Below are 22,897 nucleotides of genomic sequence, written 5' to 3' on the forward strand. Positions count from 1 at the left end.
ACACACACACACACACACACACACACACACACACACACACACACACAGACACACACACACACACAGACTACATGGACTGAAAAGAAAATTGGGTGTTGTCTTCTGAAGACGCAAGGAAGGGATGCCAGATATGCAAAAATCAACAGATCCCACGACCCCCTGTCCAAGAGTATGTTGTTTATGTAAGATGGTGATAAGCAGGATGAGAAGCAATGAGATAGAGCTGAGAGAACGCAAAGACCACTGGGAATAAAAACCCCAAGGCCACCTGAGAGACGAATCTGTGCAGACATTCCTTCCCTCTGCTTCTGAAATAATCTCAAACCTCTTGGAGGAGAAGCTTGTCTGAAACCCTCGCCCTGTATGGAAAAACAACAGACCTTCAGTGGTTCTCCCCTTAATGTGTGGGCCCCAGTGCTTGTTCATGTAAAACCTTTGTGGGTCCAGGTACGCCCTGGGCAGAGGAAGCAGGATGCCTGAGAGTCACAGTTTCCGTCTGCATAAGTCCCTGACTTGGCGAGCACTTGAACACATCCATCCAAGTCCCAGCACGAGGCTCCACTCCCTGATAGAACCAACAACTGCATGTTAAAGCAAAAGAGCGTTGCTCTGAATTTCACCTGAGTAAACTCTCCCACTCTGTTTTTAGGGAGGAAAATTTGACATTATCCAGCTGGTTGTGTACATCGGCTCAACCCTCTCCTACTTCGGTTTGGTAAGAGATTCTCTTTTCTGCGCTTTAAGAAAATGCTTTGGAGAAGGAAGTGACTAACATGGCGCCTGTCTGGGTTTTCCCCAGGCCACTGTGTTCATTGACTTTCTCATCAACACTTACTCCAGTAACTGCTGTCGCTCCCATATCTATCCCCGGTGCAAGTGCTGTCGGCCCTGCATGGTTAATGAATACTACTACAGGAAGAAGTGCGAGTCCATCGTGGAGCCAAAGCCGGTGAGGCCGCTGTGTTCATAGGACACCAGGACACGGAGAGATTCCATGAGATCACTGAGAAATGAACAAAGTTAGGCCCAAATCACAGGCTTAATCCTGCAGTGGGTACATCTCCGGGCTCTCCCCCATCAACTGTATCTCCGATAAATTATTTGGTCTTGGAGGAGAATAGAAACAAACATGGAGGGGCAAGATAGAGGGAAGGCAAATTTTTATGTCCAGGACTTGTCAGTTTTGTCATATATTTATTCGTTTATTTATTTTTATTTACTTTCAGACCGAGTCTTGCTCTGTCACCCAGGCTGGAGTGTAGTGTCTCGATCTCGGCTCACCGCAGCCTCTGCCTCCCAGGTTTAAGTGATTCTCCTTGCCTCAACCTCCCAAGTAACTGGGACCACAGGCGCACACCACCACACCCATCTAATTTTTGCATTTTTAGTAGAGACGGGGCTTCACTATGTTGGCCAGGCTGGTCTCGAACTCCTGACTTCAAATGATCCACCCACTCAGCCTCCCACAGTGCTGGGGTGACAAATGTGAGCCACTGTGCCTGGCTTGTTTTGTCATTTATTAAATTGGTATAGCCAAAACAAAAAAAAAGAAAAGAAGAGGAATGACTTTGGAGAACCATTTGGCAGTGACTAACAACGTTTAAACGGGACATACTTTACAGCCTGGCATTTCCAGTTCTCCAAACCTGCCCTAGAGAAACACTCACATGAGTACCCAAGCAGTACCCATATACAAAATGTTCAGTTGTTTATTACATTATTAATAATGTATGATTATTAACAGTGAAGAAATAGCATCTGACCAAATATCCAATAGGTAAATGGTGAAAGAAACTATTGTAAATCCATAGAAAGGAATACCAGGCACCAGTTTAAAAAAATGAGGTAGATAATAATAATGGCAGACATAGGCCAGGCGCAGTGGCTCACGCCTGTAATCCCAGCACTTTGGGAGGCTGAGGCGGGTGGATCACCTGAGGTCAGGAGTTCGAGACCAGCCTGACCAATACAGTGAAACCTCATCTTTAAAAAAAAAAAAAGAATAAAAAATAAAATAATAATAATAATAATAATGGCAGACATTTACACAGCACTTCTAAATGCTTTATATATTAACTCACTGAATCTTCACAACCACTTGATGTAAACAGATGCTAGTATTATCTCTTTCTATTGATGAGGAAACTGAGCCACAGGAAGGTTAAATAATTGGCCCAAGGCCAGGCACGGTGGCTCATACCTGTAATCCCAGCACTTTGGGAGGCTGAGGCAGGCAGATCACTTGAGGGCAAGAGTTTTGAGACCAGCCTGGCCAACATGGTGAACCCCGTCCCTACTAAAAATACAAAAATTAGCCAGGCGTGGTGGTATACACCTGTAATCCCAGTGATTTGGGAGACTAAGGGAGGAGAATTGCTTGAACCTGGTAGGTTGAGGTTGCAGTGAGCTGAGATCATGCCATTAGACTCCAGCCTGGGTGACAGAGGGAAACTCTATCTCAAAAAAAAAAAATACATACATATATATATATACATACATATACATATATACATATGTGAATATATATGACTTGAGGAGAGCAGATCTCCAAGATCTTTTGTTAAAAGGAAAAAAAGCAAACCATCAAACAATATATATGATATACAGGTTTAAAAAACACCACTAGACACAGAAGTTAATCTATATATTTTCTACATGTATATGCTATATATACACAAGTGTACACACACATACCTATACATATGTGTGGGTGTATATATGTACACGAGATTGTAGCAGCAGTTGCTTCTGGAAAGGAGCTTAGGGTGGGGGAGTAGTCACAGGGATTTTAGCATCATCTGTATTGTTTTGGTTTGATTAATCTGGACCTTATTAAGCAGGTCCTCTGCATTCAACTCCATGATTTCCCCCAAAGAGAAATCTCTGGTGCCTAAAGACAAAGACAATTTCTTTGTCTTTCCCTCATCTAAGAACATGATTGTCCTGTTCCAGCAGCTGAATGCACCATTCACTGTCCATTGTACATGCATTTGCAATTTGAAATAAAAGTTAATCTCTGCAGCTAAAACTAATCACCACTTCATGGCCCAAGATGAGATGAAATTTAACAAACATATCAATAATTAAAGTTGCAGTCGTACAACTTTCTGGAGATACTGAATCTAGAGTCACTGAAATTGAGAGAATATACCAAAGGAATTTTACGCAGCAATTGGGGGATCCAATGTAAAAACATTAAGTAGTAAGCTGTGGCTGTGTTGAATCTACAAGATGTGTGGGGTAGCAGGGCTTGATGGCTCACACCTGTAATCCCAGCACTTTGGGAGGCCAAGGCAGGAGCGTAGCAGGCACCTGTAATCCCAGCTACTCAGGAAGCTGAGGCAGGGGAATCACTTGAACCTGGGAGGCAGAGGCTGCAGTGAGCTGAGATCACACCACTGCACTCTAGTCTGGAGACAGGGCAAGACTCCGTTCCCCAACCCACACCCCCCCAAAAAAAAGATGCATGGCGTTCCATTTCTGATTTACCTTTAGACTCAGAAATCATTAATTCTTGGTTAATGAGAGTTTGGGGCTGGCTTGTTTAATAGTCTATCATTTGGCAAAGGGAATAACAATTGCCTTTAGATAGGCAATTCTTGATAATTCTGTACAAAAGCGGGTAAACTTTTAAATCATCTTTTTATAGACATTAAAGTATGTGTCCTTTGTGGATGAATCCCACATTAGGATGGTGAACCAGCAGCTCCTAGGGAGAAGACTGCAAGATGTCAAGGGCCAAGAAGTCCCAGTAAGTTAAATCATTTTTGCTCTCTTTTTTTTTTTTAAAGAAAATTTACTATTAAATATAAACACATCTAGAAACTTGTACAAATCAAAACTAATGGATTTTAACAAAGTAAACATACTCATGGAACCAGCACTCAGATTAAACAATTGAAAATTACTTATGCCCCCTTCCGATCACTACTCTCTCTCTTTTTTTAATTTTTAAAATTTGGCCAGGCACGGTGGCTCACATCTGTAATCCCCGAACTTTGGGAGGCCAAGGCAGCCAGATCACTTGAGGTCAGGAGTTCAAGACCAATCTGGCCAATATGGTGAAACCCCGTCTCTACTAAAAATACAAAAATCAGCTGGGCGTGATGGCATACATGTAATCCCAGCTACTCGGGAGGCCAAGGCAGGAGAATTGCTTGAACCTGAGAGATAGAGGTTGCCGTGAGCCAAGATTGTGCCACTGCATTCCAGCCTGAGCAACAGAGCAAGAATCTGTCTCAAAAAAAAAAAAAAAAAAGTATTTTTTAATTACAGACAAGGTCTCACTATGTTGCCCAGGCTGGTCTCAAGCAATCCTCCCACCTCAGCTGTACCAAGCCCAGCCAACCGCCCTCTCTTAAAAGTAATCATTATCCTATATCTAAGGATTAATTTTATTTCTGCGGGAATTTTCTTGACATTGAATCATGTAGTGTGTAAGCAGCATATACTCAGTTGAGTGTCTGGCTTCCTTTACTCAACATTATTTTTGTGAGAGTTGTTCATGACATTGTGCACAATTCATTCTCATTGTGTAGTTCCATGTTATCAACATCCAACTTATTCAGCCATCCTACTGTTGATGGACATTTGGGTAGTGTCCAGCTGGGGGCTAATGCTAATAATGCTGCTATGGTCAACATACGGCACTCTAGTAGGCGGGCAATTACCTAAGAGTGGAACTGCCGAGTCATAAGGCAGACATATGTTTAGTTTTAGGAGATACTAACAAACAGTGCTGCAAAATGGTTGCTCTCATTAGCGCTCTCCCCAGAGGTTCCGGCTGCTGTGCATCTTCAATTTCCTAAGGCTGAATTACCACAAACTAAATGGCTCAAAACAGCAGAAGCATATTCTGTCACAGTTCTGGAGCCTAGAAGTCTGAAATTAAGGTGTTGGTAGGGCCCCTCTCTATCTGAAGGCTCTAGGGAGGAATCCTTCCTTGCCTCTTCCTGACATCTAGTGTTTATGACACTGACTAGGACCTCCAGTACAATACTGAACAGAAGTGATAATAGCAGCCATCTCTGCCTCATTCCCTATCTTAGGGAGAAAGGTTTTGTGTATTTTTTTATTGGTTTTTTGGGCTGGAGTTTTGCTCTTGTTGGTGCATCTTGGCTCACCGCAACCTCTCCACCTCTGGGGTTCAAGCAATTCTCCTGCCTCAGCCTCCCAAGTAGTTGGGATTATAGGCATGCACCACCATGCCCTGCTAATTTTGTACTTTTAGTAAAGATGGGATTTTTTCCACGTTTGTCAGGCTGGTCTCAAATCCTGACCTCGGGTGATCTGCCCACCTCGGCCTCCCAAAGTGCTGGGATTACAGGTGTGAGCCACTGCACCTAGCCTGCAGTGAGTTTTTAAGAATGCACTATCAGATAAGAAAATTGCCTTCTGTTTCTAGTTTGCTAAGCACCATTAATGGATACTGATTTCTTAAATAATGGCTTTTTTTTTTTTCTTCTGGCTGGGTGCAGAGGCTTATGCCTGTAATCCCAACACTTTGGGATGCCAAGGCGGGTGGATCACCTAAGGTCAGGAGTTCAAGAACAGCCTGGCCAACATGGTGAAACCCTGTCTCTATTAAAAATACAAAAATTAGCCAGGCATGGTGGTGCACGCCTGTAACCCCAGCTACTCAGGATGCTGAGGTGGGAGAATTGCTTGAACCTGGGAGGCGGAGGCTGCAGTGAGCTGAGATCATACCACTGCACTCTAGCCTAGGCAACAGAACAAGACTCCATCTTAAAAACAAAAAGTTTTTTTGGCTCCTTTTGAAATAGCAATGAGTTTTCTTTCTTTCTTTCTTTTTTTTCTGTTATGTGTTGAATTGTACTGATTGGTTTTCAAATATTAAGCCAACCTTGCATTCCTGAAGTAAACTCAATTTGAATGTGTTGTACTATTCTTTGTATTTATTACTGAATTCCATTCATTAATATTTAAGATTTTTATATCTCTTCTTGAGAAACACTGGGCAAAGTTTTTCCATTCTTGTAATGTTTTTGTTGGATTTGGGTATGAAGTGAACTACAGTCATGCATCACTTAATGATGGGGATATGTTCTGAAAAGTGATCCAGGCTGAGGTGGGTGGATGACTTGAGGTCAGGAGTTTGAGACCAGCCTGGCCAACATGGTGAAACACTGTCTGTACTAAAAATACAAAAATTAGCCAGGTGTGGTGGCACATACCTGTAATCTCAGCTACTTGGGAGGCTGAGGCAGGAGGATCATCTGAACCTGGGAGGCAGAAGTTGCAGTGAGCCGAGTTGAGCTAGACCCCACCTCAAAAGAAAAGAAACCAATTCACAAATACACACATTACCCTAGGGTCCAGATCATCAATATCACCATATTTTGCCTCTATGTCTTGTCCCACTGGAAGGTCTTCAGGGACAATAACACACATGGTGCCATCATCTCCTATGATAGCAATGCCTTCTTCTGGGTATCGCCTGAAGAACATACCTGAGGCTGTTTTAAAGTTAACTGTTTTTAAATAAATAGAAGCAATACATTCTAAAGTAATAAAAAAGTATAGTATAGTAAATACACAAACCAGTAACAAAGCTGTTTATTATCATACATTATGTACCGTACATAATTATATTTTATACGACTGGTAGTGAGGTAGGTCTGTTTACGTCAGCATCACCACGAACATGATACTGCATTGCACTACGATGTGATGACATACATGATGTCACCGGGGATAGGAATGTTTCAGCTCCAGTGTAATCTTATGGGACCACTCTCATATATGTGGTCCATCACTGACCAAAATGTCACTATGTGGCACACAACTGTGTTTAGTGTGTATGTGTGTGTGTATGTGCACTCATGTGCATATGGTAAAATATATGTAATGAAATTTACAATTTTAACCATTTTACAGTGTACAAGTCAGTGACATTTAGCTCGTTCAAAACACTGTGCAGCCATCACCACTCTCTAGTTCCAGAGCTCTTTCATCTCCCCAAAAGGAAACCTGTGTCCGCTAAGCAGCCTCTCCCCATCCTGACTTCCCCCAGCCCCTGGCGACCACGAATCTACTCTCAGTCTCTCTGGATTTGCCTATTCTGAACACTTTCTATGAATGGACTCACACACTGTATGGCCTTTTGTGCCTGGCTTCTTTCATGCCGCACTGTATTTTCTAGATTCATCAGTGTTGTAGCAGGTGTCAGCACTTCATTCATTTTTATGGCTAAATAATATTCCATCGCGTGGACATAATGTTTTGTTTCTCCATTCATCAGTTGATGGACACTTGGGTTGTCTCTGCCCTTTGGCTGTGGTGAAAAAAGCTGCTATGAGCATTCATGTACAAGAACCATTTAGTTTTAGTGTTCTTGACTCAGGCCTTCCTCATCCAGTAAATGAAAGGGTATGTCACAAAGAATAGACGTGGCAACCACAGCAACTTCCCTTAGATAATAACAAATGGATTTGGCCGGGCACACTGGCTCACACCTGTAATCCCAACACTTTGGGAGGCTAAGGTGGGCAGATCACCTGAGGATGGGAGTTCAAGACCAGCCTGACCAACACGGTGAAACCCCCATCTCTACTAAAAATACAAAATTAGCCAGGTGTGGTGGCACACGCCTGTAATCCCAGCTACTCAGGAGGCTGAAGCAGGAGAATCACTTGAATCCAGGAGATGGAGGGTGCAGTGAGACGAGATCACGCCATTGCACTCTAGCCTGGGCAACAAGAATGAAACAGCGTCTCAAAAATAAAATAAAAGTGGATTTGCCAGAAGGGAGAGCATGGTGGGAAAGAGAGAGTGGTGCTAAGTCAACAAGTATTTCCTGTCTGTCATGCGCTGGGCCCCGGCCCAGGCATCACGGATATGGCAGTAAAAAAGCAGACAGCGTCCCTGCTTCCGTATGGAAGAAGGATCATCACCAAGTAAACACATAAATTAATAAGACAATTTCCAGTAGTGCTGAGTCCTGTGAAGAATGTGGAATACCATGGTGTGATAAGAGAATCACATAGGAGAAAAGCTGCTAGATAGGGTGGTCAGGCCAAGAGGCGACATGTCAACAGAAGCCAGGCTTTTCTGAATTTCATTTTCCAAAATCTATAAAATAGGCCAGGTGCAATGGCTCACGCCTGTAAACGCAACACTTTGGGAGGGTGAGAGAGCCGGATCACCTGAGGTCAGGAGTTCCAGATCAACCTGGCCAACACGGTGAAATCTTTTCTACTAAAAATATGAAAGAATTAGCTGGGCATGGTGACATGCACTTGTAGTTCCAGCTACTTAGGAGACTAAGGCATGAAAATTGCTTGAACGTGGGAGGTGGAGATTGCAGTGAGCCGAGATCACACCACTGCACTCCAGCCTGGGAAACAGAGTGACACCCTCTCAAAAAAAAAAAATCTGTAAAATAGAGACAAGGATACATATCTCACAAACATCTTCAAAGGCTTGAATGAGGTAATGCTTACAGAACACATGCAGGGTCCTGACAGCTATACTTAATAAATGACAGCTGCTACAACTTATGTGATATTAAATGTAACTTTCCAAGTTAATAAAGTTAAAGAACCTAGAACCTGAAGGGTTGTCTTTGCTAATAAGTTTGGGAATTTACCTTTTCAGAGACCTCCAGTGGACTTTACAGACTTGTCCAAGCTGCCCCTGGCCCTCCATGACCCACCCCCTACTCCTGGACAACCAGAGGAGATGCAGCTGCTTAGAGAGGAGGCGACTCCTAGACCCAGGGACAGCCCAGTCTGGTGCCAGTGTGGAAGCTGCCTCCCATCCCAACTTCCAGAGAGCCACAGGTGCCTGGAGGAGCTATGCTGCCGGAAAAAGCCGGGGGCCTGCATCACCACCTCAGAGCTGTTCAGGAAGCTGGTCCTGTCCAGGCACATCCTGCAGTTCCTCCTGCTCTACCAGGACCCCTTGCTGGCGCTGGATGTGGACTCCACCAACAGCCAGCTGCGGCACTGTGCCTACAGGTGCTACGCCACTTGGCGCTTCGGCTCCCAGGACATGGCTGACTTTGCCATCCTGCCCAGCTGCTGCCGCTGGAGGATCCGGAGAGAGTTTCCCAAGAGTCAAGGGCAGTACAGTGGCTTCAAAAGTCCTTACTGAAGCCAGATGCGTGGCTCATGTGTGTAATCCCAGCACTTTGGGAGGCCAAGGCAGGCAGATCACCTGAGGTCAGGAGTTGGAGACCAGCCTGGTTAACAAGGCAAAATCCCATCTGTACTAAAAATACAAAAATTAGCCACGGATAGTGGCACGTACCTGTAATCTCAGCTACTTGGGAGGCGGAGGCACGAGAATCACTTGAACCTTGGAGGCGGAGATTTCAGTGAGCCAAGATTACGCCACTGCACTCCAGCCTGGGAGATACAGCAAACCCTGTCTCAAAAAATAAAACTAAAGTCCTTACTGACAGCAGGGGGCTGCAGTAGCCATATTAACATGACCTTTGCTAGCATCTTGAACATCCCCTGCAAAGCTCTGTGGCCACATTTTCACCCAAAGGGAAATGTGCTTTCATCTTCTGTAGCACTCTGTGTCTGAGAGCAAAGTAACCTGGTGAAACCAACCAGAATCCCTCTGCCTGGACACAGAGCAGAGAGATTCAGATGTAAGTCTCAACTCTGTCCCTAGGAAGCTGTGTGTGGCCCTAGTCCTCTCACCTCTGCCTCCGTTTCCCCATTGCCCAACTACTATCTCAGAGATACTGTGAGGATAAATTAAGTGTACATGAACTGTCTCGTTGATGTGTAAAGAGCTATGTGAATGCAAAACATTTCATTATGAGGTCAGACTAGGATAATGTCCAACTAAAAACAAACCTTTTTGGTTATGGTTGGAGAATGTGGAGGACTAAAGGTGGCCGCAAATACTTTGACACTCAAATCCCCCAGGACCTAAGGGTCTTATCTCCTCCCCTTGAGTATGGGTGGCTCTGATTGTTTTATCCAAAAGTGAAAGTGATGTTGTGCTGGTTTCAGATCTTGGTCTTAAGAGACTGACAGCTGCTACTTCCTGTCCCTTGGAACTCTTGCTACCGGGGATGCCAGACTCCATTTAAAAGTCTGTCTATCCTGGTCGGGTGTGGTGGCTCAAGCCTGTAATCCCAGCACTTTGGGAGGCTGAGGAGGGCCGATCACTTAAGGACAGGAGTCCAAGACCCAACTCTCCAACATGGTGAAACCACAGCTCTACTGAAAATACAAAAATTAGCTGGACATGGTGGTAGGCACCTGTAGCCCTAGCTATCAAGAGGCTGCAACAGGAGAAATGCTTGAACCTGGGAGGTGGAGGCTCCACGGAGCTGAGATCATGCCACTGAACTCCAGGCTGGGTGACAGAGCGAGACTCCATCTCAAAAAAAAAAAAAAAAATGTCTGCCAATCCTGAGACCGCCCTGCTATGAGGAAGCCCAAGCAGCCATGTGGAAAGTGCCTGACCAGCCCCAGCTTTCAGGCCATCCAAGCTTGGTCACCAAACATGAGAGAGAAGAAGTCTTCAGGTGATTCTGGACCCTGCTAACATATGACTGACACTGCATGATACATCCCAAGTAAGAACTTCTCCATAAATCTAGAAAATCAAAATGCTATCTTAATTCACTAAGTTTTGGGCCTGTTTGTTCCACAGCAACAGATAACTGGAAGAGAGCAAGCCTGACGAATGGGCACACAGACTCAGCCCACACCTTCCCTGGTTCTAATGTTCTTAGGGAGCCCAGGCCAACCCTGGAACCCTCAGGAACTTCAGTTTCCACTGGACAGTTCGAGAAGGGTTATAGCCCAAATCAGTTAACTCACCCGACCAGCCCTGGAATCCATCAAATCTAACTCTGAGCTACCCAAGGCAGTCCAATCCTCATCACAATTCTATGACTGAAGACCAGGCACTGTGGCTCACACCTGTAACCTCAGGACTTTGGAAGTCCGAGGCAGGTGGATCATGAGGTCAAGAGTTCAAGACCAGCCTGGCCAACATGGTGAAACCCCATCTCTATGAAGAATACAAAAATTAGCTGGGCGTGGTGGTGGGTGCCTATAATCCCAGCTACTCTGGAGGCTGAGGCAGGAGAATCGCTTGAACCCGGGAGGTAGAGGTTGCAGTGAGCTGAGATCATGCCACTGCACTCTAGCCCGGATGACAGAGCAAGACTCTATCTCAAAAAAAAAAAAAACAACAACAAAACAAAACAATGCTATGACTGAAAGTGACTAAAAAGCTGCCTTGAGGCCGTTAACAGCCTGTGCTTTGCAGTCATTCAGAATTGACGCAGTCTGGACGCCAGCTACTTCAAAAACAACCCGCAACCACACCTTTACCATTTCCATCATCAACTGCTAAGAATAGGAAAATGCATAGTGACAGGTTTTAGGATCCTGCTTTAGGATTTCCTTTTCCTGGTTTTGTCATCAGAGTTGGCTATTTAACTGTTTCTAAACAAAAACCATTTAGTCGAACAGTTTGGAGACCACCGTTAAATATTGTGACTGATAAAGGATCTGTGAATTTTTTATACATATTCCAAGAGTTACCATTTTGATCCCTTTTAAAAACCAGCAGCTTTCTACACTACTCATGTAGAACAGCATGAATACAAATGTTTTTCAATACAGGGTTTTATCTGGCTTTAAACTCAGGAACCAAGTTAATTATGCCAGATTGAACTTTGATTTTTCACTACCTTTTCAAAGATATTTTTTAAAGTGCATTATTATATATAATTTCTTTGGAGTTGACACTTCTTTACTCCAGGAATTCTATGTCACTGTGACAGGTTTCCATTCTGATGGCCTCTGGGCCTTTGTACCTTCGTGTTTGGTGCCTTATTCCTAGTATATTTCTATCACCTTAATGAGGCCACAGATGGAATTAAAATGTGAAATTACAAATCATCACTGGATCCATCTGCTTTTCTCACCTTCCCCACTGACGCTCTGGGCGAGACAGTGACATGTCACTCCAACTGTGTAACATGTCACACACGTCCCACAATAACAGGTGTCATAGTTGTATTCTTATTTTTAGTTTACTGTAGAAAATAATGTCATCTCCAAAGGTGATGGGAGTCACATTTTGTAGGATGTGTTTTCTTATTCTTCTGCTATGGTAACTGCCAGTATTCATGGCTTCGTCTCTGTGAAAAGAAGGGATCTTCGTCTCAGAAAAGAAGGGATCTGCTTTCTCTTGGCTGATTTCACATAATATCGGTAATGAACTTTCATTCCTCATTCGAATGGGAAATTACTTTTTAAACCCTTCCTGATTTTATCCTGGTAATGTAAGTGTCCTTAATGTGACTGTTTTGATAATAAAAAAAAATGATGTATAATTTATTTAAATCTTCTCTTTATTTCCTTTCTTTTCAGAAGGTCCCCAAATCACAGTTAACTCATTCATTGACACATTCGTTCAACAACTATTCATTGAGACACTCTCTAGAGATCAAGGATAAATAAGGTTGCTGGTCTCGTGAAAATATGAAGAGATGAAAAATAATTCCAGCAAATGGAATCTGGCAACTGGTGCTGAGTGTCATGGTGAAGAGGCAAATGATGCCATGAGAGCTCATAGCAGGGGAATTTAGCCTACTGGGGCGATCAGCCTACCTGAGGAAGGAATGTTTTAGCTAAAATTTAAAGGATAAGCACTACTTAAATAGTGAATGGGGAAGGCAGAAGCATTCTAGGCAGAGAGATCAGTATGTGCAAAGGTCCTGGGGCAGGAAAAGCATAGCAGGTTTACAGAACTTAGAGACCTGTATGTGCCATAAACAGGACAGGGAAGTGAGGCATGAGTCACGGTTGGAAGCAGGCAGGGGCTGGCTTCCTGGAATCTTGTGGGTCACGGTAGAGTTTGTCTTTATCCTAAGACCTAAGCCATGTAAAGGTTCTAAACAGGAGCCTGGTGAGATCATACTTAATTTTGATTTTTATTTATTTATTTATTTGTTTGTTTGTTTTGAGATAGAGTCGTGCTCTGTTGCCCAGGCTGGAGTGCAGTGGCTTGATCTTGGCTCACTGCAACCTCCGCCTCATGGGTTCAAGTGATTCTCCTGCGTCAGCCTCCCGAGTATCTGGGATTACAGGCATGCACCACCACACCCGGCTAATTTGTGTACTTTTAGTAGAGAATGTTACCAGGATTGTCTCAAACTCCTGACCTCAAGTGATCTGCCAAAGTGTTGGGATTACAGGTGTAAGCCACTGCTCCCAGCTGCCATATTAATTTGGAAACGCTCACTGCGATCGCTGTGTGGAAAATGAGCTAGGAGCGGTGGTGGATATGGTCTTTGTTTTTGTTTCAGTCTTTCCCTACTCCATGAAACATTTGTCCCACATATGCGGCCAAACAGAATGTTTCTCTTTTCTTCCCTCCTCTTCCTCTTGGGAAGTCACCAAAAAAAGGGGGGAAAATCAGCAGCAAGAGAAAAGGAGGAAAAGCTTTGGTGTGCCTTGAATTTTGGAATAGCCCCTGCCCCAAGTTGGCAGGGATGAGACTGCTTGTTGAGCTTCAGATCACAGGAAGGAGTGCAGGAAATCAGGAGACGAGGGGCAGTCAGCAGGGCCCACTGGGTATCCACCCTGCGGTGTAAGGCCTAAAATCAAGCTCTCGTATGAGGTGCTGCCTTGACATCAGGTGAAATCAGGAGTGCCTAGAATAGCCTAACCCCAAGTTTCTCTCCCAGTCCTCCCTTGGCCAAGGGTGCCCAGTGAAACAACCTTCCTTATCGAACAGACCTGATGCAGTTCCTGCTAACCCATGGAATTGTCCAAATGAGCCAATCACATCCGTCAGGGAAACCAGGTCCTCCTCACCCTCTTGTTGCTACAGAGCATGCTCCCACTGGCCCTAGTTGTTCACTCTGTTTCTGTGTGGCCCTTCACTCTGTTTCTGTGTGGCCCTGAACGGCATGTGGGAGTCTTCCTCCCTGAGCTGTGAGTGTGTGTGACCAAAAATTGCTGCCAATCTCATCTGCCCAGTGTTGGGTGTCACGTGTTTAGCCATCCCCAGAACGCTGGGGTGGGAACTGGGAATCCCTCCCTCACCACTGAGGTAAAGGGGAGGTTATTAAAACATCCCTAATTCGGCCAGGGCAGTGGCTGACACCTGTAATCCCAGTACTTTGGGAGGCTGAGGCAGGTGGATCATCTGAGGTCAGGAGTTTGATACCAGCCTGGACAACATGGTAAAACCCTGTTTCTCCTAAAAATAGAAAAAATTAGCTGAGCATGGTGGCCAGCGCCTGTAATCCCAGCTACTTGGGAGGTTGAGGCAGGACAATCACTTGAACCTGGGAGGCAGAGTTTGCAGTGAGCCAAGATCGTACCACTGCACTCCAGCCTGGGCAACAAGAGTGAAACTCCATCTCAATAAATAAATAAATTAAATAAATATCTAATTCCAGGCCAACCAGCAGCCCTAAAAACTTAATCTTGGTCTGGCTTCTGCCCAAAGTCATGGGCACACAAAGCCCTGCCTATTAGAGGCAGTAAGGAACCATGACCACCGCCCCCGTTTATTCAAATTACCTACCTGAATGTACCAGGTGGGGTTTCACCCTCTGCTGTTTGTATGTTTCTCAACCCATATTCTAATCCCATGCAGTCATCATTCAGGAAGATCCCCTAATTCAACTTTTCTTTTTTGAAAAAATTAGAAATTCCCATCTTCTTTCACTTTAACTATGACCTTTCAGCTTCCTGTTTTTCATTCCTGAGGGCTATGAATCATAGTTCCAAAATAAATGATGATCTATGGAGAGGATTTTGCATTTCCAACATCCTTAGCTAACTTAACTGAATTATGATAGTCACATGATCCTGAGGCCTCAGGAATCGGAGGAGGAGGCTGATGCTGACTCACCATTTTAACCAAATAAGCGTCGCACCTAGCCTGGATAAGGGTCAACTCACGCTAACAGGGCTCTTATGCAGGCTTGTTCATTCTGGTAAGTCATGAATATTTATGTTTTATTTCCCCCAAAAAACAATAAGCCCCTCAGAGGCAAGGAACTCATCTTGGTTTTTGTCCCTTCCACACCTGTCTCATCCCAGTGGTGTGTGGGCACTGGAAACAGACCACCTGGGTTTAAATCCTGGCTTGGTCACTTATTGGCCAAGTGGCCTGATACAGTTTGGTTGTGTCCCCACCCAAATCTCATCTTGAATTGTACTCCTATAATTCCCATGTGTTGTGGGAGGGACCCAGTGGGAGACAATTGAATCATGTGGTGGTTTCCCTCATACTGTTCTTGTGGTAGTGAATAAGTCTCAAGAGATCTGAGAGTTTTACAAGGGGTTTCTCCTTTCATTTGGCTCTCATTCTCTTTTTGCCTACCACCATGTAAGATGTGGCTTTGCGGCTCCTTGCCTTTGCCAGGATTGTGAGGCCTCCCCAGCCCTGTATAACTATGAGTCATCTAAACCTCTTTCCTTTATAAATTGCCCATTCTTGGGTATGTCTTTATTAGCAGCCTGAGAACAGACTAATACATGGCTTCGGGCAGCTTTTCATGAGTCTAGCCATGGTAGCTATTCTTATGATTTGGTTGGTGCCCAAGCATCGCTCTTGAGCTCCAGGCCCATATATCCAACCACCTCCAGATATTCTATACTTAAATGGTTTAGTGGCAACTTAACAGATACAAAAGACAAATCATGATCTCTGTTCACCCCACCCACCCACATGTGACTTCCAGGGCTCTAAGTTCAGAGAGTAGCACCACCTGCCATGAGTTCAACTTCCCAAGCCAAAATTCAAAACCTTGATGTCTCCCTTCTCCTTCCCCATCTGTCCAACCTCATCCCTTCATTATGAGGTTGCACTTATTGAGCGCCCCGGCACTGTGCAGGAGCTGGGGGTGAACAGGTGAATAAGACAGGCTCTTTGGGAGGTTAGGTGCGGTGGGGGAGACAGGCAATCATAGTGAAAAGAAATGGGTTGAGGACAGCTTGGAATAGATTTTGAGAGAAACAAGCAGGATCCTATGATAGGAGCAAGGGAGTTACTTCTGAGAGGGGGCAGGGAGGGCTTCTCCAAGGAAGTGGCATTTATGCTAGATGTGAATATCGAGAAGGAGCCTGCTGTCATGAGTTGAAAGATGGGCATTCCAAGAAGAGCGACAGCAAACACAAAGCTGAGAAGTGGGAGAGAAAAGAGTGTCCCAGAGCTGGGCATATGCCTATAATGCCAGCAACGAGAGATCATCCCTTAAGCCCAGGAGTTTGAGGCCAGCCTGGATAACATAGTAATACTTTATCTCAAAAAGAAAAAAAAAGAAAGGAAGAAAAGGAAAGAAATGAGTGTGTCCCAGGAACTGTCAGATGGCCAGTGCAACCATGCTCTGAGAGACACAGACTTGCTTGTTTTCTTACTGCCTCCTAAACTGTGTGGTCCCGTTTCACTGAAACAGAAGCTCAAAGAAAGGTGAAATTCACACAGGCAAGCACAGCCTTAGGAGGGTTATGAAGCTCATGAGACATAAGCAGACTCTCACTGGAGGAAGGGGCTGGAAACAGTGGGATGAAAGGAGGCATTCCCAACAGGACGAGTGGCACAAGCCAGGCCCAGAAAGAAATGACTATGATAGCGGAGGGAGATTAAGTGGCACTGATTTGGGGAAACCTTCAAAAAGAAAAAAAGGCCGAGATGTTTGAGCCAGTTGCAAAGTTAAGATAGAGCCATTCTTGGGTCTGAAAAAGGACATGAGAGAAGCAATGACTTAAGAACATCCCTCAGACACACATGAGGACACGGGATGGGAGGGGAAGCCTGGGGTAGTGACATCACTTAGGAGTCTGCTGGGATTATATAGGAGTGTCTCAATAAGCTACCTCCTGTACTACTGAATTGGCGGTGGTGATAGAAAGAAAAGGAAGACTCATTAAAATGTATTTTTTTTTCTTTTTTTTTCTCCTTTTGTAAAGATAGAGTGTCCCCATCTTGCCCAAGCTGGTCTTGTACTCCTGGCCTCAAGCAGTCCTCCCACCTGGGCTCTCAAAGCTCTGGGATTATAGGTGTGAGCCACCACCCCCAGCCTGGCTAAATGACTTTTTAAAAATTCCTTTAAGTCCAACAGGAGGAGTTCGGTTAAGTAAATTATGGCACATTCATATAACAGAAGAGTTTGCAGCTATTTTAAATGATGCCACAGAAAGACAGTTAATGACACGGGCAGATGTTCAAGGCAGAACACAGCATGTATGACATTTCTTGCTTAAGGAGAATCTGAGCTTTTAACAAGATCTTTTTTTTCCTGAAGAGATAGTATTTATTAAAAATCTTTAATCTTCAGTGCACATTTAAGGAGACAAAGAAGAACTGCCTCATTCCTCCTTGGAATATGTTATAGATAATAACAAACTCTTTCTTTTTTTTTGAGATGAAGTCTCACTCTTGTTGCCAAGGCTGGAGTGCAATGGCGCAACCTCAGCTTACTGAAACTGCTACCTTCCAGGTTTAAGCAATTCTCCTGCCTCAGCCTCCCCAGTAGCTGGAATTACAGGCACCTGCCACCATGCCTGACTAATTTTTGTATTTTTAGTAGAGACAAGGTGTCACCATGTTGGCCAGGCTGATCTCAAACCCCTGACCTCAGGCGATCCACCTGCCTTGGACTCCCAAAGTGCTGTGATTACAGGCATGAGCCACCGCACCTGGAAATAATAAATTTTATCATTTGGAGACATCAGGAAATGTTAGTGGCATTTTCTGAAATCCAGAAATCACGCTTAAAAACCATCTTGGGCTGGGCACAGTGGCTCACGACTATAATCCCAGCACTTTGGGAGGCTAAGGTGGGTGGATCACAAGGTCAAGAGATTGAGACCATCTGGGCCAACATGGTGAAACCCCGTCTCTACTAAAAATACAAAAATTGGCCCGCCGTGGTGGCATGCACCTGTAGTCCCAGCTACTCAGGAGGCTGAGGCAGGAGAATTGCTTGAACCCAGGAGGCAGAGGTTGCAGTGAGCTGAGGTCATGCCACTGCACTCCAGTCTGGGCGACAGAGCAAGACTCCATCTCAAAAAAAGAAAAAAGAAAAAACATTTTTTTTCCTCTACTATAGTTTGTTTTGAGTAACTCAATTAAGATTTGGCATGTAGCTAACATTATATATTTCTTCATTCTGTTTAATTGTGACAAATATATTTTCAATACAAATCTAGCATTTGTGTTTGACAGTTCCTCAAAAATTATGCATAGAATTACCATATGATCCATCAATTCCACTCCTAGGTATATACCCAAAAGAACTGAAAGCAGGTACTCAAATATATGCTTGTACATGAATGTTCATAGCAGCATTACTGACAATAGCCAAAAGGTGAAATAACCCAGTTACCTGCCAACAGATGAATGGAGGAACAAAACGTGGTCTATCCATACACTGGAATAGTATTTGGCCATTTAAAAAAATGAAGTTCTCTGTGGCTCACTCCTGTAATCCCAGCACTTTGAAAGGGTGAGGCGGGCAGATCACAAGGTCAGGAGATCGAGACTATCCTGGCTAACACAGTGAAACACTGTGTCTACTAAAAATACAAAAAAATTAGCTGGGCGTGGTGGCGGGCACCTGTAATCCCAGCTATTCAGGAGGCTGAGGCAGGAGAATAGCTTGAACCCAGAAGGCAGAGGTTGCAGTGAGCTGAGATCATGCCACTGCACTCCAGCCTGGGCAACAGGGCAATACTCCATCTCAAAAGAAAACAAACAAAAAAGAAGTTCCGTACATGCTACAACATAGAGAAACCTTGAAAACATTATGCCACATGAAATAAGCAAGACACAAAAGAACAAATCTTGTATGATTTCACTTACATGAATTACCTAGAATAGGCAAAATCATGGAGGCAGAAAGTAGAATAGAGGTGACCACACCTGGAAGGGAAGTGGGAAGGGCATTACTGAGGAATGGGTATAGCACTTCTGTTTCAGATGATGAAAACGTTCTGGAAGTGGACAGTGGTTATAGCTACATGACTCTGTGAATGTACTTAATGCCACTAAATTATATACTTAAAAATGGTTAAAAGTTGGCCGGGCAAGGTGGCTCATGCCTGTAATCCCAGCACTTTGAGAGGGCAAGGAGGACAGGTCACAAGGTCAGGTGTTTGAGACCAGCCTGGCCAACATGGTGAAACCTCGTCTCTACTAAAAATACAAAAATTAGCTGGGCATGGTGGTGTGCACCTGTGGTCCCAGCTACTCGGGAGATTGAGGCAAGAGAATCACTTGAACCTGGGAGGCAGAGGTTGCAGTGAGCCAAGATTGCATCGTTGTACACCAGCCTGGGCGACAGAGCGAGAATCCGTTTCAAAAACAAACAAAAAAAGCCAGGCATGGTGGCTCATGCCTGTAATCCAAGCACTTTGGGAGGCCAAGGCAGGCAGATCACAAGGTGAGGAGTTTGAGACTATCCTGGCTAACACGTGAAAACTCCATCTCTACTAAAAACACAATTAGCTGGGCGAAGTGACACGCACCTGTAGTCCCAGCTACTCAGGAGCCTGAGGCAGGTGAATCCCTTGGACAGGGAGGCAGAGGTTGCAGTGAGCCAAGATCACACCATTGCATTCCAGCCTGGGTAACAGAAAGAAAAAAAAATGGTTAAAAATTACAAATTTTACATTATGTATATTTACCAATTTTTTTTTTTTTTTTTTTTTTGAGACAGAGTCTCGCTTTGTCGCCAGGCACCAGGCTGGGGTGTAGTGGCGTGATCTTAGCTCACTGCAACCTCCGCCTCCCAGGTTCAAGCAATTCTCCTGCCTCAGCCACCCAAGTAGGTGGGACTACCGGTGCACGCCACCACGCCCAGCTAAATTTTCTATTTCTTTAGTAGAGACGGGGTTTCACCATGTTGGCCAGGATGGTCTCTATCTCTTGACCTCGTGATCCGCCTGCCTCAGTCTCCCAAAGTGCTGGGATTACAGGCGTGAGCCACCGCGCCCGGCCCCAAATTTTTTAAATCACAAAAGATAAACCCACTAACGCTTTCACAACTGTGAGATTTTTGCGGAAATTTCTTTATGTAATTAAAAAAACGTAATTTTTAATGCAGAATCTTGTCATTCTTTTGGTGTGAGTCTCATTGTAAGCTTGGATTCATGTGCTAGTCTCAATTCCTGTGCCCTCCACATGCATATGAAAGTACTTTGTTAAGAAAATATTCCACTGGAGAGGCCCAGGATAAAAGACTCCACCTCAAAAATAAATAAATAAATAAAATAATCAATGAATTAAAGAACTAGGTCCACAAAGGGACTTATGGATCTCTGTGTCTGAGCGAGGCTTCTGTGCAGGGTGGCCTCGAATGTGCCCCGGCCCGTTTGCAGAGTTTGAGGACCGCCTGACACAGCACCTGGGTGTAGCACCTGGAAGCCGCTCGCTCAGGTTCTTCCGCATTAGCTCCTGTGTCACTGGGAGAGCAAAGTGGCTTGGCCCGCAAGGAGGGGTAGGTGGGAAAACCCATAAGCAGCCAGGTAGTGTGAGTGTCAATTGCTGTGAATGTTTTGCCGGGTGGAAGCTTTTGAATGTGCCACAGAGGCGCCATTAAAAAGTGGCTGGGACAGGTCATCCCAGAAATGAAGGTGGAGCGCGGGGCAGGCTGAAACTGCTGCCTCCTAGAAGCAGATCCAGATGTCAAAGTAAAGGAGAAGGGGTGAAAGTAGAGCATGCAGGGCATTTTAGGAGGGGGAGTCCCTGTGGGAAACTAAGAAAATCCCACTGATAAAAATCTACATTTACAAACTAAGTAAATGGGAGGGGTGAGAGTGATTTTTGCTTGACAAAGGGGTTCATAAGAAGATAAGATTCCTTCAAGAACACCTGAATGAAATTGTAAAAACTGAGTCCTCCTTTTCAGGAGCTTGTCTATGGAAGAGGCAGAGGGATGTGCAGACCCCGGCTGTGAGAGCACTTTAGCCCGGGGCGGTGGTGAGTGCCTGTAGTCCCAGCTACTCGGGAGGCTGAGGCAGGAGAATTGCTTGAACCCGGAAGGTGGAGGTTGCAGTGAGCAGAGATCACTGAAAACTAAGCACTCTTAGTTTTCTTATTTTCAAAAGAAAAGGATTAAGCTAAACATGATCTCTAAGGTACTTTTTAAATTTTTCTTTATTTATTTAATTTTTTTGGAGACAGGGTCTGTGTCACCCAGGCTGGAGTGCAGTGGCATGAACATAGCTCACTGTATCCTCAATCTCCTGGGCTCAAGTGATCCTCTTGCCTCAGCCTCCCGAGTAGCTGGGACTACAGGCACATGCCATCATGCCTGGCTAATTTTTTTATGTTTTGTAGAGACGAAGTCTCAACCATGTTGCATAGGCTAGTCTCAAACTCCTAGGCTCAAAGAAGCTCTTGCCTCAGCCTCCCAAAGTGCTAAGATTACAGACATGAGCCACCGCACCCAGCCTGTAAGGTATTTTTAATCTCAAAATGTGAAGATGGGCCAGGCGCGGTGGCCCACGCCTATAATGTCAGCACTTTGGGAGGCCAAGGTGGGCAGATCATGAGGTCAGGAGTTTGAGACCAGCCTGGCCAAAATGGTGAAAACTTGTCTCTATAAAAATGCAAAAATTATCCCCAGAAACATTAGGCAAAAGAAAAAATAAAAATAAAAATGCAAAAATTAGCTTGGCCTGGTGGTAGGCACCTATAATTTCAGCTACTCGGGAGGCTGAGGCAGGAGGATCACTTGAAACTGGAAGGCAGAGGTGGCAGTGAAATTAGATGGCACCACTGCACTCCAGCCTGGGCAACAGAGCGAAACTTCATCCCCCCGCACACACACACAGAAAAGTAAGGATGTTCTGTACTAGATGAAAGTAATGACAGTAATGGCCAGGCATAGTAGTTCATGCTTATAATCCTGGCGCTTTGGGAGGCTGAGGCGGGTAGATCACCTGAGGTCAGGGGTTCAAGATTAGCCTGACCAACATAGTGAAACCCTGTATCTACTAAAAATACAAAAATCAGCCTGATGAGGTCACATGTACCTGTAGTCCCAGCTACTTGGGAGGCTGAGGCAGGAGAGTCGCCTGAAGGGAGGCCGAGGTTGCAGTAAGCCAAGATCTCGCCACTGCACTCCAACTTGGGTGACACAGTGAAACTCCGTCTCCAAAACAAAACAAAACAAAAGTAATAATAACAATAATCTCAAAATGCTCTCGCCATTGTATACAATGAGACCAATTTGTGCCTGATATTATGCTTCTATGAAGTACTTGGCAAACCACCCAGTGTCAGTGAATGTACTGCATTAGCTAAGACTGAAGTCCATACTATGGCCTCGAAAGCCTCCTTGATCTGGCCTCTGCTGCCTCTCAGGAGCTTAGCTCACATCACTCTCCTCCCTGCCCACTATGCTCCATTCATATTGTTCCTTCCTTCTGTTCATTACCTTCCTTCTGTTCCTGGAACACACCAAGCCCATTCCCACCTCAGGGACTTAGCAGCTGCTGTTCCCTTTGCCAGGAATACTTTCCCCCAAGAAAAGTATTCAGAGAGCTGGCTTCTTCCTGATATCGAGGTCTCTGCTCAGATGGACTTCCTCAGAGAGGGCCTCACTCAAACTATTAGATATAGAACGAATTCAACACCCAGCCAAGAAGGTACATTTTTTTTTTTGACCCAGAGTCTTGCTCCGTTGCCCAGGCTGGAGTGCGGTGGCACAATCTCAGCTCACTGCAACCTCTGCCTCCCGGGTTGAAGCAATTCTCGTGCCTCAGCCTCCTGAGTAGCTGGGATTACAGGCGCGTGCCGCTGAATCTGGCTAATTTTTGTATTTTTAGTAGAGATGGGATTTCACAATGTTGGCCAGGATGGTCTCGAACTCCCGACTTTGGGTGATCCATCGCCTCAGCCTCCCAAAGTGTTGGGATTACAGGCA

At 44.8% G+C, this 22,897-nt stretch overlaps 1 protein-coding gene across 3 annotated transcripts in view; it reads left to right on the forward strand.

Annotated features, from left to right (window-relative positions):
* The window catches only part of P2RX7 (purinergic receptor P2X 7), a 47,037-nt gene extending 34,130 nt beyond the window's left edge, over positions 1 to 12,907 (forward strand). Inside the window, exons 9-12 of one of the 3 annotated variants that reach the window (XM_032242060.1) lie at positions 650 to 715; positions 800 to 949; positions 3,650 to 3,751; positions 8,617 to 10,211. In XM_032242060.1, the coding sequence (XP_032097951.1) occupies positions 650 to 715; positions 800 to 949; positions 3,650 to 3,751; positions 8,617 to 9,114 (816 nt within the window). In that variant the 3' untranslated portion in view covers positions 9,115 to 10,211. Of the gene's footprint in view, positions 1 to 649; positions 716 to 799; positions 950 to 3,649; positions 3,752 to 8,616; positions 12,342 to 12,374 lie in introns of those variants that run through there. The other 2 variants (XM_032242051.1, XM_032242067.1) reach the window with 2 other exon arrangements.
* The last annotated feature ends 9,990 nt before the right edge of the window (positions 12,908 to 22,897 follow it).

This window comes from Sapajus apella, unplaced genomic scaffold (assembly GCF_009761245.1).
Source record: "Sapajus apella isolate SASKATOON/1434 unplaced genomic scaffold, GSC_monkey_1.0 scaffold2, whole genome shotgun sequence".
Lineage (NCBI taxonomy): Eukaryota > Metazoa > Chordata > Mammalia > Primates > Cebidae > Sapajus > Sapajus apella.